The sequence below is a fragment of the Amyelois transitella genome, chromosome 26 (genome assembly GCF_032362555.1).
Source record: "Amyelois transitella isolate CPQ chromosome 26, ilAmyTran1.1, whole genome shotgun sequence".
NCBI classification, from domain to species: Eukaryota; Metazoa; Arthropoda; class Insecta; order Lepidoptera; family Pyralidae; genus Amyelois; species Amyelois transitella.
Genome location: NC_083529.1, coordinates 393,569 through 410,407, shown reverse-complemented (window position 1 = coordinate 410,407; position 16,839 = coordinate 393,569). Strand labels below are relative to the sequence as shown.

The following is a 16,839-nucleotide window of genomic DNA, read 5'->3' as shown; positions in this document are numbered from 1 at the left end:
TTCATTTATTTATTAAATTTTCTTTTACAATTTCCCTTTAGTGTACAATATTGAAGCATGCTTTAAATAATTTTAAAAGTTTTTATATTAAAATATTTAATTTAAAAAATTTTTTTTTTCAGAAATTGGAATATTTCACGAAGCTTCTTCGACTGATCATGTCACTACATAGAGATATTATGGAGTTGCAATTACATTGTTCCCGTGACGTCACACAACCACCTCCAGTCCCCTCTCCTTTCACAGTTCCGCCGAAAATAAAAGCTGAAATAACGATGAAATGACGCACGGACAAATTAAAATACGTTCTAACAGCACAAATACCTAAATAAAATAAATAAATATACACGGGACAAATTACACTGATTGAGTTAGCCTCGAAGTAAGTTCGAGACTTGTGTTACGAGATACTAACTCAACTATACTATATTTTATAATAAATACATACATAGATAAACATCCAAGACCCAGGCCAATCAGAGAAAGTTCGTTTCTCATCATGCCCTGGCCGGGATTCGAACCCGGGACCCCCGGTGTCACAGACAAGCGTACTACCGCTGCGCCACACAGGCCGCCAAATATCTGATGATAGTTATTGTATAGATGCCATTAAGTGAAATAAATCATCAATTTGATTTCAAATAATTAAACTGATTTTTTAATATATTTTAATTACTTTAATAAACAATGGCATTTGCATACTACACACTGAAATTATGTTGGTATAAATCGTCATTTTGTGAATTTATAAATTGTTTTGATAGTTTTAAATATTTAATTTAAATTAAATCCCAAACCTCCGTTATATTGTTAATTCTGTGGTAAATCTTAAAATTAAGGAAATATATTCAACGTTGATTCCACGCGTTGATATTGTAATGTGATTTGAGAAATTGGTGTCTATTTATTATATATTAAGTAGTTTAGTAAAAAAAACTATTTGGGGTGCGTGCGAATTTTAGACGAACATTTTAAAATATTTTATCTATTCCGTTGGAGTATTCTATAACTAACTATGTATAAATAAAATAAAAATTATGAAATAATGATTAGAGTTAACAAACAATTCGATATTCACCTATTTTGCATTTATTTATTTATTTTTGTTCAGATTGCATTTTGTCGTAAATTTCTCTGTAAGAATAAATCGGTCATTACTACCACCTTTTATAATATATTTTAAATAATATTGTACGCACCTTATGCATGATGTAGTCAATTTGAATGTGATAGATTTAAAAAATGCCATGCTATTTATTTAGAACTAAATATAACTTATTGTGAATTGGGTATAATGAGGTAGATGATATTATAATACTGAGTTTTATTCTCGTCATAAAAATGAACTGATTTTTATAATATTTTGGTTCCATTTTACATACATTCATATGGTCACGTCTATATCCCTTGCGGGGTAGACAGAGCCAACAGTCTTGAAAAGACTGAATGGCCACGTTCAGCTATTTGGCTTAATGATAGAATTGCCATTTTACATAGTTATATAAAAAAGTTTTAACATACATACATACACACGTCTATATCCCTTGCGGGATAGACAGAGCCAACAGTCTTAAAAAGACTGATAGGCGACGGTCAGCTGTTTGGCTTTATGATAGAATTGAGATTCAAATAGTGACGGGTAGCAACCCATCACTTAAAAGAATAATCCTAAGTTTATAAACCTATCCCTTACTCGCCTATGTCGCCTTTTACCACATCCATGGGAATGAGCTGGAGTGGTCCTATTCTTACTTTATTGTTGCCGGGAACCACATGGCAAAAAGTTATAAAATTTAAATTATTATAATTTTTTCCATCTTCGCAGATTAAAATCACAGGTCAAATTTTCACTTAGTCAATTAAAATAATTCATGATCTCAAATTATTGTACGCTATTATAAGATGTAATTAAATGTATTAAATGTGTAGAATTAAATGCTTAACAGGTTAAAAAACATATCATAGAATTAAGTATCAGAATATATTTAATAACACGGGGGTACTTCCGGTGGTCACGCGAGTAAGACCTGTTATTGTTTGCTCCTGATAAAAGTGAAGATTTAGTGCACTATTTACAAGTTTTAAGTGAAAACAGGCTGAGAATTATAACCTCAACCTTCTGCGGCAAAGGTATGACACTGAATCTAACGTAATAACATAACTATTTTACCACAAAACGATATCTTAATTTTGCCAAAATCCAACAACTGAAACATTTTGAATTTAACTTGTATGTTTTTACGAAATTCAGCCAATAAGAGCAAATTTAACATTTAAACCACATCCCACAAAACTTTCGTCACAGCCGGCAGGCATAAATATATACGTCAATTGAATGACATGACGTTGACATTGACACAATAACAAATAATATTTACTTTTTTAAATTTGAGTTCCTGCATATTTGCCAGTCAAAACGTTCCGTTCCAATAGAAGAATATCTTTAGAAACATAAATGGACTCAGAAAATATTACTTTTAGGCGACCAGAAATATCAAATTCACTAAATGATTCTGATAACTCTTCTTTGTTAGATTCGACGATAATGAGCCTACCTAATACATCTATTAACAACAGTGTTACACAGATTGAAATTCAGGAACGGATTGAAAATCTTGAATCGAAATTACTTTCAGCGAACAATGAAATAGATAATTTGAACGAGGAAAATATAAAATTAAAAAATGAAATACATAGATGCCAAAAAGTAATAGAAACATATAAAAAAATTTGTACAGAAAAAGTTTTATCTCCTGCTTCTGTAAAAAAGAAAAGTAAAAAAAGGTTTCAAGAATCGACACTTTCCCAAAGGCTTTATCAAGAAAGTCCTACAAAATTAAATTTGGCAAATAGACAAGATCATGATTTTATTGATAAAGATGACGAAAATAAAAAGATAGATAACAAAATTAAAAAAATTAGTGATAAAGATAACGAAAATAAGAAGACAGGTATTCAATTAATTAATGATAAAGATGACCATAAATCTCCGAAAAAACAATCGACAAAAAAGCTGAAAATATCTTTACCTTCTAAATCGATTTCAAATTTAGCAGAAGATAAAATAGAAAAAGAAGATAATAACAGAAGTAAACAAAAACTTCAGAAACCAGACGTAAGTGATACAAAGAGTGTAACAAAAATATGCTTAATAAGTACTAATAAAAATAACAAGATGCTGTCCATTGCCGAAAGTACTTTTGGAAATTACAGGATATGTCATTATTTAAAGCCGAATTGTGGAATCAAGAATATGATTGAAGACTTAAATAATAAATTAAAAGAATACACTAACAAAGACTGCTGCGTCATCTTTATTGGAGATGAAGACTTCAAGAAAACTAATAATTATTTTGATATAGTGTTAAACTTAAGAGAAGAATTACAATTAATAACACATACTAATATTGTACTATGTTTGCCGACATTTGTATGTAACAATAACTCCACGATTTTCAATTGGCGACTTGAATGTTTCAACAATCTGTTATACCTAGATATTCATACGCATAATTACGCATATTTGCTTGATTCAAATTTGAATCTTTCCTATGATTATGACATGTTTTCCATACGATCTGGTACTATTAATAATAATGGTATTAAGCAAATATTTAGGGACTTACAGGAATTAATTTTGAATATAATTGATAATGAAAATTTAAACAGTGACGAATATGATATTATGGATAAAGTAAGCCCTGCTTCAAGTTCTGATTTTTTTCCTAAATAAATACAATAATTTAAACTTGACTATTTTACATCAAAATATTGCGGGTTTGATAAATAAGTCAGATCTTTTGTCAGTACATCTGGAAGAGTTAGCCGATGAAAAAATTTATGTAGATGTTATTTGTATATCTGAACATTTCATAAAATCTGGTGATGAAGAAGAATTGAACATTCCAAATTATCGTTCTGCGGCCATCTATTCCAGAAAAAATATTAAACGTGGTGGAACATGCATTTTAGTAAAAAATGATGTAAGTTTCAATGAGTTGAATTGTGTTGCGGAACTATCTGTGCCTGATATAGTAGAGTGCTGTGCGGTTGAATTAATTCAATGTAATTTATTTGTATTATGTGTATACAGACCTTCAACTTCAAAGGATTTTGAGACTTTTTATTATAGGTTAGATTTAATTTTTAAAACATTATTTAAAAAATGTAATAAAAGAATTGTTATGTGTGGAGACTTCAATATTGACGTATTAAAAAAAACGAATTTAGCCCAGGAATTTGAATATTTTCTAATGGGTTATAATCTCAAATTACAAATAAGACAAGTAACTAGACCGAGTTCTCAAACATGCTTAGATAATTTTGCCCACAACTTACAACTCAAATGTAAAAATCAGGTAATAGAATTCGCGTTGTCGGACCATTCAGCTCAAATCATAGAGATACCGATGGATAAAATCAACAAATTAAGTCAATGGCGTGCTAAAAAAAGAGATTTGTCGATTGAATATTTAATATTAATATTTTGACGGCCTCTGTGGCGCAGCGGTAGCGCGCTTGTCTGTGACACCAGGGGTCCCGGGTTCGAATCCCGGCCAGGGCATGATGAGAAACGAACTTTCTCCGATTGGCCTGGGTCTTGGATGTTTATCTATATAAGTATTTATTATAAAATATAGTATCGTTGAGTTAGTATCTCGTAACACAAGTCTCGAACTTACTTCGAGGCTAACTCAATCAGTGTAATTTGTCCCGTATATATTTAAATTTAAATTTATTTAAATATTTAAAACTTTTTGAAAACCACATAAAAAACTTTCCCTTTTCTGGTATCTATAATACAGATGATCCCAATACTGCTTTCAATCATTTCTTTGATAATTTTCAAATGATTTACAATCTCTGTTTTCCGCTTAAAATAAAAATATTTAAAAGTAAGAAGAAATTGAGATGGATTTCAAAAGGAATAAAAATTTGCAGTCGAAGAAAAAGAAGTTTATTATGGAAACATAGAACAGCGCCATCTAGGCAGACCAAAATTAATTTAAAAAATTACTCAAAAAAATTTAAAACCATAATCAATTTAACACAGAAGGCTCAAAATACATTTTACATCAACAACGCACAAAATAAATCTAAAGCAACTTGGCAAATAATAAATGATAAATATATAAAAAAAGACTACATATCAGAAGTTCAACACGATGATAACTCAATATCAGATCCTAAATCAATAGCAGAGGCTTTTAATGCGTACTTTATTGAAAAAATTGAAAACTCTTCGAATAAATTATATGATAAAGTTGATCTAATATTTCAGCCACAATCTATGTTTTTAATGCCAATTATGACTGAGGAAGTAATAAAAATTGTAAGAACACTAAAAAACACCAATAGTACAGGTTACGATGATATCTCCACAAAAGTGGTTAAGTCTGTTTGTGAATATATTGCCCCACATATATGTTTTCTCATCAATATGTGCATTTCTGCTGGTATTTATCCTGATAAACTTAAACCAACTATTATAAAACCACTACATAAAAAAGGGGATAAAAAAATTATGTCTAATTTTAGGCCAGTGGCACTTGGAACAATTTTTACAAAGATTTTTGAAAAATATTTATATGACTCCATTTACAATTACTTGACTAAATATAAAATTTTATGTGACGAACAAAAGGGATTTAGAAAGAATAAGACAATTAGTATGGCGATATATGATATGCTGGACATTGTAATGAAAAATGTGGATAAGAGGAACCCTGTATGCGTAGTGTATACCGATATGACACAAGCATTTGACTTTGTTAATCGCAATAGACTATTGAACAAATTAAATAAGTACGGCATCAGAGGAAATGTATTAAATTTAATAAAATCTTACTTAGATAATAGAAGCCAATGCGTGGAAATAACCAGTATTTGTCCCAAAAAAAAGCAAGAAATCAATCATCTGTCAGGATATAGAATAAACAAGTTCGGCGTTCCTCAAGGAAGCGTCCTTGGGCCGCTTCTGTTTCTCATTTATATTAATGATTTACCTCAAAAAGTACAGCAAAAAATGGTACTATTTGCAGACGATAGCACTGCAATTATTAAATGTGACGACCCGAAGGAGTACGAATATGACATAAATAATACAATAAATGATATAATTCAATGGTTACGAGGGGCGTTCAATGTATTCTCGGTATTGAGGTGATATACTAATGTTAAGGGTAATTAAATTATCTCACTAAGTAATAATACTCTTTGAGGGTATACATAAAAAAAAATATTTAATTGTCACCGTTAGTATTCAAGATATCATTGCGAGAAGACAATTTAGATGACTGATTCGACAACGATGAAAAAAATCGAGCATCGCGCTGTGATAAAATTCCTCACAAAACAAGGAAAAACTCAAAAAGTAATTCACGAAGAAATGGTGGCTGTTTACCAAGATTCTGCGCCTTCATTATCTACAATTCAGAAGTGGTCAAGTGAATTTAAACGGGGTAGAGAGAGCATTGAAGACGATCCCCGTGCCGGTGGGCCGGTTAGTGCCGCTACTGAAGAAAACGTCAAATTAGTCGAGAAACTTGTACTCGAAGATGCCCGTGTAAGAGTGAAAATATTATCAGAAAGGACTAAGCTATCCGTAGGTACTATTCACACTATCCTTCATGAGCGTCTGAATTTGTCAAAGGTCAGTGCAAGATGGGTGCCGCGAATGCTCACAGCGCTTCAGAAACAAGTGCGAGTTGACTGTTGCAAGGAGTTTTTGGAGCTTTGTGGTGAAAATCCACAAAGTATTTTCGATCGGATTATTACTGGTGATGAAACGTGGGTTCATCACTATGACCCTGAGAGCAAGCAAGAGTCTATGCAGTGGCATAGAAAAGGAACAGACCCACCGAAGAAGTTCAAAGTCACCCCGTCCGCAGGAAAGCTCATGGCCACAGTGTTTTGGGATTCCAAGGGAATCTTGCTAATCGAGTACACAAAAAAAGGTCAAAGTATTACTGCTGCATCTTACGCAAACACCCTGCGTAATTTAAAGGAGGCAATTAAAGAAAAAAGACGTGGAAAATTGACCGCAGGTGTCTTGCTGCTTCACGACAACGCTCCGGTCCACAAGGCGCGTATCGCCAAGGCTGCTGTGCAGGAGTGTGGGTTTGAAGAAATCAATCATCCACCCTACAGCCCGGACCTAGCTCCTAGTGATTATTTTCTATTCCCAAATCTTAAAAAAGATCTTCGTGGAAAGCATTTTTCCGACGATGAAGAGTTGAAGGCAGCGATAAACGAACATTTTTCAGGCCACGAAGAAAAATATTTTTTAGAGGGTATCGCAAAGTTACTTTCCCGAACAAATAAGTGTCTTGAGATGGTAGGGGACTATATTGAAAAATAAATTTTATTTAGAATTTTCTGCTGATTATTTCATGCCTATACCGAGAATACATTGAACTCCCCTCGTAGAAACTAATAATTTAAAAATTAATTTAATGAAAACTAAAGTTATGCAATTTTATAATAGAAAAATACCACCTAATCTTAACATACAATATAATAGTCAAAATATTGACGAAGTTCAAACGACAAAGTTCCTTGGCCTTACTGTTGACAGTCAATTATCATGGTCTTCTCATATCGAAGAAGTATGTAAAAAACTAAACAAATCGGCTTATGCGTTATTTAGGATATCTAAAAAAGTTAAATTAGAAGCTGCATTGGTGGCTTATTATGGTTTAGTCACCCCTCATTTAAACTATGGTGTAATATTTTGGGGTAATGCGGTAGAAGTTAACAAAGTCTTCAAGGCCCAAAAAAGATGTATCAGATCGATGTGTGGACTGAAATCTAGAGACAGCTGTGTGCCTATGTTTAAAGCACATAAAATGTTAACATTACCCAGTATTTATATATTAGAAGTTTGTCTTTTTGTAAAATCTAATCCCCACTTGTTTACAAAAATAGCGGACATAAGAATGAGGCCAGATCGTGTGAGACCTCAATACCAGCAAAAGTTGGTTATTGGAGGACATCAAAAATCTTTGATCAGTAATAATGTGATCGGGATGGCTCCTAAGATTTTTAATAAATTGCCAGATAGTTATAAGACCGAAGATTTAGTGACATTTAAAAAGACAATTAAACAGCTTTTAATAGAAAGATGTTATTACAGTGTTAAAGATTTTCTACAAGACAATTTGACATAATAATTCGATTTAATTTATATAATTCTTATTTTTGATGCGTGTACTGACATTTTCAATTTAATTTAAATTTTTATGTTGACTTTATTTTATATAAATGTATGTAATTAATTATTGTACGTCTGTAAAGACAGGACTCAGTGGTACTCTATATAATTATATTATCTTTTTACCTGTGCTCCACAATAAATAGATTTGATTTGATTTTTGATTTGATAACAATGTTAAAATTTGACAGATATTGTATAAAAAAAGACAGACATGATTATAAAACAGACTTCTCTCAAAAATACTATTCGGATTTATACTTTTATATATTTAATTTTGTAAAATCAAATTAATTATGCAAGAATTTTAAAATTAAATAATGCCGTTTATTGTATATAATATGAAAATGTTTTTGAAATTATTTATTAACGCTTTGGTTAATTATGGATTTATATCTTTAAAGACTGTGTGTCAAAATAATTATAATAGTCTGATTAATGATGGAAATTTTTAATTAAATTAGAATATGCTTGAGTAATTATTAGGTATTAGCTAGAAAACAGTGATTAGAAAATAAAGTTTTTTTTAATATTTTTATTTATAAACCGATATTTTTCTTTTTACGTTTTTAAATAGTTTGTTACCGCTTCTTCTGCACTGACGCCTTGGAAGCGGCAGTAAACTTAGTTTTTAAGTAATTTATTTGACGTCAACCAAGTTGTTAAACCATACGACAATTATTAAGCGATATAATAATATCCTATAATAATGAATAAAAAATTTTGAATTTTGAATTTTGAAATATCCTTTAGATAATAATACACTTAACAATTAAATTTTTTTTTTCTTTTCTTATTCGTATTTATTATTATTAAGTAAGTTTATTAAATATTTATTTTCGTTATGTTTGAATATATGTATATGATATATCAAGTCAAATTTTATAAACAAATAAATAATTAATAAATTTTTCTTTCTATCTGATAATTGATTTTTACTTAAAAAATTACTTTTCTTAATTATGTTTTATTAAAAAAAAAAATATATAATATTTTGAAGAGAGATCAACGTTTTGTTAAAATTTTCGAAAAACATACGTATTTTTTTTTATTTATTTCTGTTTTATTCCTTGTTCTTGATAGAACCGAATTGTTGTGACTCTAGAATTAGATTCGATGTTACTGCTTTAAAACTCTGTGGTTGAATGTTGTCGCTTGTTATTCAAGTATGTTGCCAAATATACACTGAAAAAGTTAACTTGTCTTTTTTTTGAACCTCAAAAGTCCTTGTGTCGAATCGACATTATTTATTTATAAATTTAGCCGTGTGGTTCCCGGCACCAATAGAAAAAAGAATACGAACACTCCATCTCTTAACCGTGGATGTCGTAAAAGGCGATTAAGGGATAGGCTTATAAACTTGGAGATGGAGTGATTCTATTCTTTTTTCTATTGGTGCTAGGCACCACACGGCAAGGAAATTGCACCTTGAACTTAAAAACATGAACTTTAATTACGGATAATACTTGTACAGACAAACATTAAATTGGTCCTATTTTATAACTAAATAGAATTCCGAGAGAACTTTTCGAAAATTACGAAAATTTATTATTTACGAAAATTTTCTTCTCATTTTTTTTTTGAAGTGGCCAGTTCCAACCATTGTAAACGAAGTAAAAGAGTTTTAAGAAAATTTGTTTCGAACTAGTAAGATAATACATAATTATCAAATCATATAGTTACTAATAATAGACGTACATCAATATATTTATTGAATTAAACTTACATAAATATTTAAAATATATCAATATGTGTGTATTTAGACAGAGAGGTTATACATACACATAACCACACATAAAGTTCTCTGTCAGACCCAATGGTTGACTGGCAGATAATGTTTCTAGCATTAAGTCCGCCAATTGTGCTATTTGCATTTATATTTTGTGCAATGAAAATAAATATTATGGAGAAGCAATGAAGAACAGAAAGAAAAGAGGCAATAATTAGGTATAAAGATAGCAAGTGTGAGTAGATTTAAAGCTGGCCAGTAAAGGCTTATATCAATATTATGTTAATTTTGTTACTAAATATTTTCATTATTTCACAGGAATGTATAAACTCCCTCGCTTCTGATGACCACACGGGAATGGATTCCTTCCACGAGTGTCTACAAGAATATGGGGAAGGTCTAGAAGTAGTCCAAATATGTTTAGAACCTGAAGAATCATCAATTAAGGACGAGGAAGTATCCGCCTTTGGTGATTTCAGTTGTGATGATGTCAAGGTTGACGCTAAGAAAGACGATAGAATAAATGGCGTATCTGATTTGAAAACATCAAAGTCTGTCGAGTCATTAGATGATCAAGATGACGACATGACCATCACTGAGGATGATGCTTTAGTAACGCCCAGAGAACTGAATTTAAGAAGTAAATCAGTAGATAGAAAAGAAGATGAAGAACCATGTTTGTCTACACAACAGAGTAAAGATATTTCCACATCAGACGAAATGGTATTCGCCGTGACCCCAACAGGCTTAGAAAGGATTAGTTTCGATAAATACTGGAAGGAGTGCGATGAAAATAGAGTCGGTAAAACGACTCTAGAGAAGGTTAAAAGTGACGAGAGTTGGAAAGAGTGTTTGAATTCGCCGGACGAAGCCATTAGATTTTTCGATACGACCAAAAACATTTCCGTCCAGGAAGACAATTCTCTTTTGTATATCGATCACGAAGTAGACGGGTACGAAACGTGTCTCGACGACGACTCCTCATCTGCGAAGTGTGCAGTTAAAAACGCTCGTAAAAACAACGCCGATCACATCAAAGACAAGAGTAAACACGATAAAATAGTTAGAAACAAAGACAACGACGTAAGTGCCAAAACTGTGAATGCACAGATCACTGCCAATGTCGCGGAAGATGCGTCGTCTTACGGCCATCCGTACGTTCAAGAGCATATAATTAAACAAATGAAGTCCTTGAGAATTGAACCAATAAATGTTAACATAAGTAGTAATAAACTCAAAAAGAGAAGTCCTACAAAACCGTCCAAGAAGGAGCGTAAATGCGTTGAGTATTACAACGACCAAGACGAGTGTTTAAAGGAGATACGTCAGAAAAAACTGGAGGCAGAAGAGAAGAAATATAAAGATGAACAGAACAAGATATTAGCGAACAACTTGGCGACCATGGAGAAGAAGTTGCAACTGAAGAAGCAAACGCCCAGTGAGGAGTCAACCGATTTGGACAGCAGTTACGTTCCGGGGTGCCACAAATGTTTCTTAGAGAATTACGCGTACGCTATAACTAAAGCGTATATAGCTGAGGCGAACGCTTGTAAATTCTGTGAAGTGATTAGGGATATGTTGGAGGGGCCTAAGATTATACCTGACAGACGTATGTCAGCTCCAGCGTTGGTGAATTTGGACAGTGGTGGATCTGAGACTGATGATGAGAACTTCTTAATGGCGCCCGTAGTGAAGGACAGAAGAAAATCCGCTGGGCCGTTGAAGTTCCTCGTGCCATCGAGGAGATCTAGGTAAGTTATAATCAATCTTTATTTGCAACCAGATAACACAATTATATGGAAATGAAAATGCGATTAATTCGTTCACAGCAAAGTGTACAAATTTACATCGTTAGGACTTTCTAATAAGCAAGATATGCCTGTAGTATAAAGTCCTACTCTTTCTTAGCAAACATTTTAAAACAATTTTATTTTACCGAGATAAAAGATATGTCCTTCTGCAGACACAGTGTAGCGAAGAAAATGCTGCAGTGTAGTTTGTTACCGCTTTTTCTGCACTGACGCTTTGGAAGCGGCAGTAATTTAAGTTTTAAGTAATTTATCTGACGTCAACCAATGTTGTGGAACCGAAAGATATGACAATTACTATGTGATATGAAGTGTCCCATGATAATGATTTGATTTGATATACTTATTATGCAAAATCTCATGCATTGTTACGCAAACTTTCATGCAGATCAGTTCAATGGTTTAACTGTAAAGACGTAACAAACAAACTCACTATCAAATTTGTAATACATATTAGTAAGTTTTACAAATATGTGGAAAGAATAATTGTCCGCTTTACTATTTTTAAAAGAAGTTTATCGTCCGTGCGTACGTTCGTGTCGTGAAATTGGGGCATGTTATTATTTTATACGTCCACCGAAATAGACGGGCGGTACTTTTTCGAAGTATCTAATTTATTATCTTATGGTATTTTTATTGAAGTATTGACCGAATTCATATTTATTTTGACACTAGCTTTTCAACAGCAACATCGCCCGAGTGAATTTAGTGCCATCTTTGCAAAAAGTGATGAATTTAACGCCATCTATAAATAAGTGATGAATTTAACACCACCTTACAAAAAAATTAAATTTATATTTATAATAAACCTCCGACACAAAATTTTGTTCCCTTTGAAAGGTAAGAAATAATATTAGAAATTCTGTTTAATGGTACTTTAGAACGTATTAAGTAATAATTTATAAGAAATATGTCGCGTTAGGGGGGGCAAGTTCTAAGTTTGTAAAATAAATTAATATAAAAATAAACAAATTTATAAGAAATGCATGTGCTATTTGAAAGTATCTTAATGAACACCTAGATCTTTGAGTCCATAACATATAATCATGTCGATGCGGGTAGACAGAGCTAACAGTCATTAAAAGACTGAAAGGCCACGCTCAACTGCTTGGCTCAATGATAGAATAAGATTCAAATAGTGATAGGTTGCTAGCCCATCGCCTAAAAGAGGAATCTAGAAAAGTATTTAAGCCTTTTCCTTAGTCGCCTTTTACGACATCCATGGAAAAGAGATGTAGTCCTGCAGTTGAGTTGAGTTTAGTCTACGTAAATTATTAATCTATTTGTAAATCTATCTATACTTTTTAATTAAATTATTTTTAACAATAACACGTGTATTCTAACATTGATCTTCTTCATATCGACTTGAACTTGAATTATTGGTATAAAACAACAAATAAAATTTACAAGATCATCTTTGGCGTTCACATTAAAAAATACCTTATCATTGAAAACTTAAGCCTTAAATTTCATTGCACTGTTATAGGTCTGTCACGGCACAAATTTTTCAAAACATTTTCAGGTCTATTCCATTGCAATAAGATAGTTTTTCGAATAACTTTATTTACTCGTCAAAAGGAGAGTGAGTATGCTTCAATAGAATTTATGACCTATTATAATGTACAATAAGGTTGTTTTTAAATGTATTTGTCTAAAGGGATCAAGGGTGCCTGCTCTCATTGAAAAGGTTTCATCGCGTTAACAATGGCGTTACAGGAAATCTTTTCTTACACATGATATGTATCGAGACTGTCGGCTCTATTTACCCCGTAAGGGATAAAGACATACAACATTATACACAGGACAAATTACACAGATTGAGTTAGCCTGGAAGTAAGTTCGAGACTTGTGGTACGAGATACTAACTCAACGATATTATATTTTATAATAAATACTTATATAGATAAACATCCAACACCCAGGCCAATCAGAGAAAGTTCGTTTCTCATCATGCCCTGACCGGGATTCGAACCTGGGACCTCCGGTGTCACAGACAAGCGCACTACCGCTGCGCCACAGAGGCCGTCGTTACGAAGACGTTATTACGAACCTCTTCTAACGAGGCTTTAGTCCCGGTTGCATCATCACCTCTCTGGAGAGGAGTCAGGGGTATACTTTTGACCATGGATCCTGTATTGGGTGAGTCAGGTTTTTACACGAAGCGACTCTAGGGTTGAAAAAAGCGGGAAATTTTCCGGTTTTTTTCAAATTCCCTCGTTTTTATACAAGTTTTTTACGAAAGTTTCAAGAAAGATAATAATGAAATAATTCATGTTTTTTATTAATAAAACGGAAAAATACGATAGGAAAAGTATTGATTTCCTTACAATATGCATCATTGTTTTAAAAATTGGTAATTATACATAGAATATATATAGTTTTCCAATCGTTTTTTTCTTATTTTTCGAAACAAACGGCGAAAATCTCAATAAAACCGTTTTTTCCCCAAGGTTTTATTCTGATATATTTCAATGTAACAAACCAATAAAATGGTAAAAAACGAAAAAACGTTTCTTTCATCGAATAAAACAATTTGTTTCTTTCGGAATTTTCAACGCTAAGCGACTCCCATCCGACCTTTTGCAGCGTATTGGATCATGGTTATACATCCAGTTGCCTGAATGTGCAGGTTTCCTCACGATGTTTATTCTCACCGTAAGAACATCGGTTAGTATTCAAACTAATATACATACATACATATATTCTTTTTTTATTGGTGCTGGGAACCACACGGCACTAACGTACATAACTTTGAAAATAGTCATTGGTACATGGCCGAAGTGAGATTCGAACCTGTGCCTAACCTAACCTAACCTTACCCGTATGGATCCTGGTTACAAATACAGTTGCCTGAATGTGCAGGTTTCCTCACGATGTTTTCCCTCACCGTCAGAGCAACGGTTAGCGATAAACTAATATATGTATGTACACTTACATAACTTTGAGAAGTCATTGGTAGTTCTTGTATCTAAATAATTCTATTAATTGTTTATCTATTGCCGTGTGGTTCCGGGGACACTGTTTCTACACTCAGGAAAGGCCTCTTACATAACTTAGAGAAGAGTCATTGGTAGTTCTTGTATCTAAATAATTCTATTCATTGTTTATCTATTGCCGTGTGGTTCTGGGGAAACTGTTTCAACACTCAGGAAACGGCTTGACCGATTCTCATGAAATTTTGTGAGCATATTGAGAAGGTGTGAGAATCGGCCAACATGTATTCCTCATACCCCTAAGTGTTTTTTTTTAACTAGAAATTACTTAAAAAGTTAGTTAGTTTATAAGAAAATGATTACAAATTCAATATAATCCAAGACCCGACAAGCAAAGTCGCGGGTTACAGTAGTTTACAACCAAATCCACTTTAAAAGCTATCCCCTTAATTTAGGTAAGTGGTCATTTAGTTAATTCCCCTGTCCAACTTACATGGTCCTTTGGGAGTCATTGTATACGGAGTTATTATCGAAGTAACTTTATATATGGCAATTTAATAATTATACCGTCGTATACCATAAGAAAATGAATCATTGAATATTTTATAGCGTTTATACATAGGTACAACAACGAATCTTTCCCAGAGGGGTAGACGGAGACTGCATCTTTCTACTTACTCCGATCCCTGCATAGCTCTTTCGCTTCATCCAAATGCATAATTGTCGTCATGTTAGCTCGTCAATTCACTTTATAGCACTTATAATATGATCATGTTTCTTAAGAAACCTGTAATCGGTTATGTTCAGCTTTGCGTTGATACAATAATATAATCACACGTCTAATATTCCTTACGAGGTAGTCAGAGTCTCGAAAAGAGTGCAAGGCTACTTTCAGCTGTTTGGCTTAACAATGGAATTGATATTTAAATAGTGATAGGTTGCTAGCCCATCGCCTACAAGGAGAATCCCAAGTGAATTTGCTTTTCCCTTTCTCAGTCTAACTGCTGGCTCTGTATACCCCGCAAGGGATTAGACGTGATTATATCTATGTTGTACTCAAAACTAATCTCTTTGATGGCATCAGACTATAATAAGCTTCAAAGAGAACAGAAAATAAATGTATCATTTATTTGACCTCCTTCACCGACTTATGAGGGATTAGGGAAAACATTGTGTCGCGATAAATTGGAAATATCGATATCGATAAACAAGATTGACTCGTCAATTAAGCATTTCAGGTTAACCTGGACTTTAAATAACTTATCCTAACTAATATTATATTTAGTTAGGATAAGTTATATAAGGTCTGGAGTAGGATATAGGGACTTTTTAATCCCGATAAAAACTAAAGTTCCCGTTGGATTTGCGAGAAACCTGTATTGTTTTAAATTCGCGCGTGTAGGTGGCGATATATTCGCGCGGACGAAGCTACGGGTAATAATTATGTTATATTTTAGACAGGTATAAAATTAAATTAATTTTCTGGTGGTGCAAAGTGGCAAATGGTTCCCAACGAAAAGATGTGACAATTAGGTTAGTAGATATAAGTAATGTTCGAAATATTTCGAAATAATTAATAAATACTTCTCACTTTTAATTAATTTTTTATATAGAAGTGAAAATCGATTTTTTTTTGCGAAATTTGATCTTGAAAGCAAAATAAACGTGTTGAAAATGACAGCGTTAAGTACTGTGATTGATATAAAATTGAGTGACAAGATAAGAAAAAGCGTGTTACTAATATCTCTTACTAATATTTTAAATGCGAAAGTCTGTTCTGGTTTTACAGTTAACCGCTGGACTGATTCTAATGAAATTATGTATGAATGTAGAATAGATTTTCGAGAGTAACATAAGCTCCTTTTGTTCAGAAATCCCATAGGAGCAAAGCGACGCGCAAAATCTAGTATTGTAAAAAAGATAAATATCGATAAATCACATCAACTCTACCCCACACTACAAGAAAATTGCTAATTCGCGTAATTGAGTTATGGTTAGGCGACCTCAAATGCTCCATTACCAATCTGTAACATCGTCGTAACAACGTCTCTATTTTGGGCTTCATAATTCATCCTATCGATATAAGCACGGGCACAACACTAAACTTTCGGGAAAATGTGGTTTACTTGTTGTTAGTGGTGAGTTAATTCAATTTCA

General features: G+C 32.6%; 1 protein-coding gene across 1 annotated transcript in view; it reads left to right on the top strand.

Moving 5' to 3' along the window:
* The window catches only part of LOC106131717 (uncharacterized), a 102,876-nt gene that overhangs the window by 20,523 nt on the left and 65,514 nt on the right, over positions 1-16,839 (top strand). The window contains exon 13 of the mRNA XM_060951883.1: positions 10,260-11,692. Coding sequence (XP_060807866.1) covers positions 10,260-11,692 — 1,433 coding nt within the window. The remainder of the gene's footprint in view (positions 1-10,259; positions 11,693-16,839) is intronic.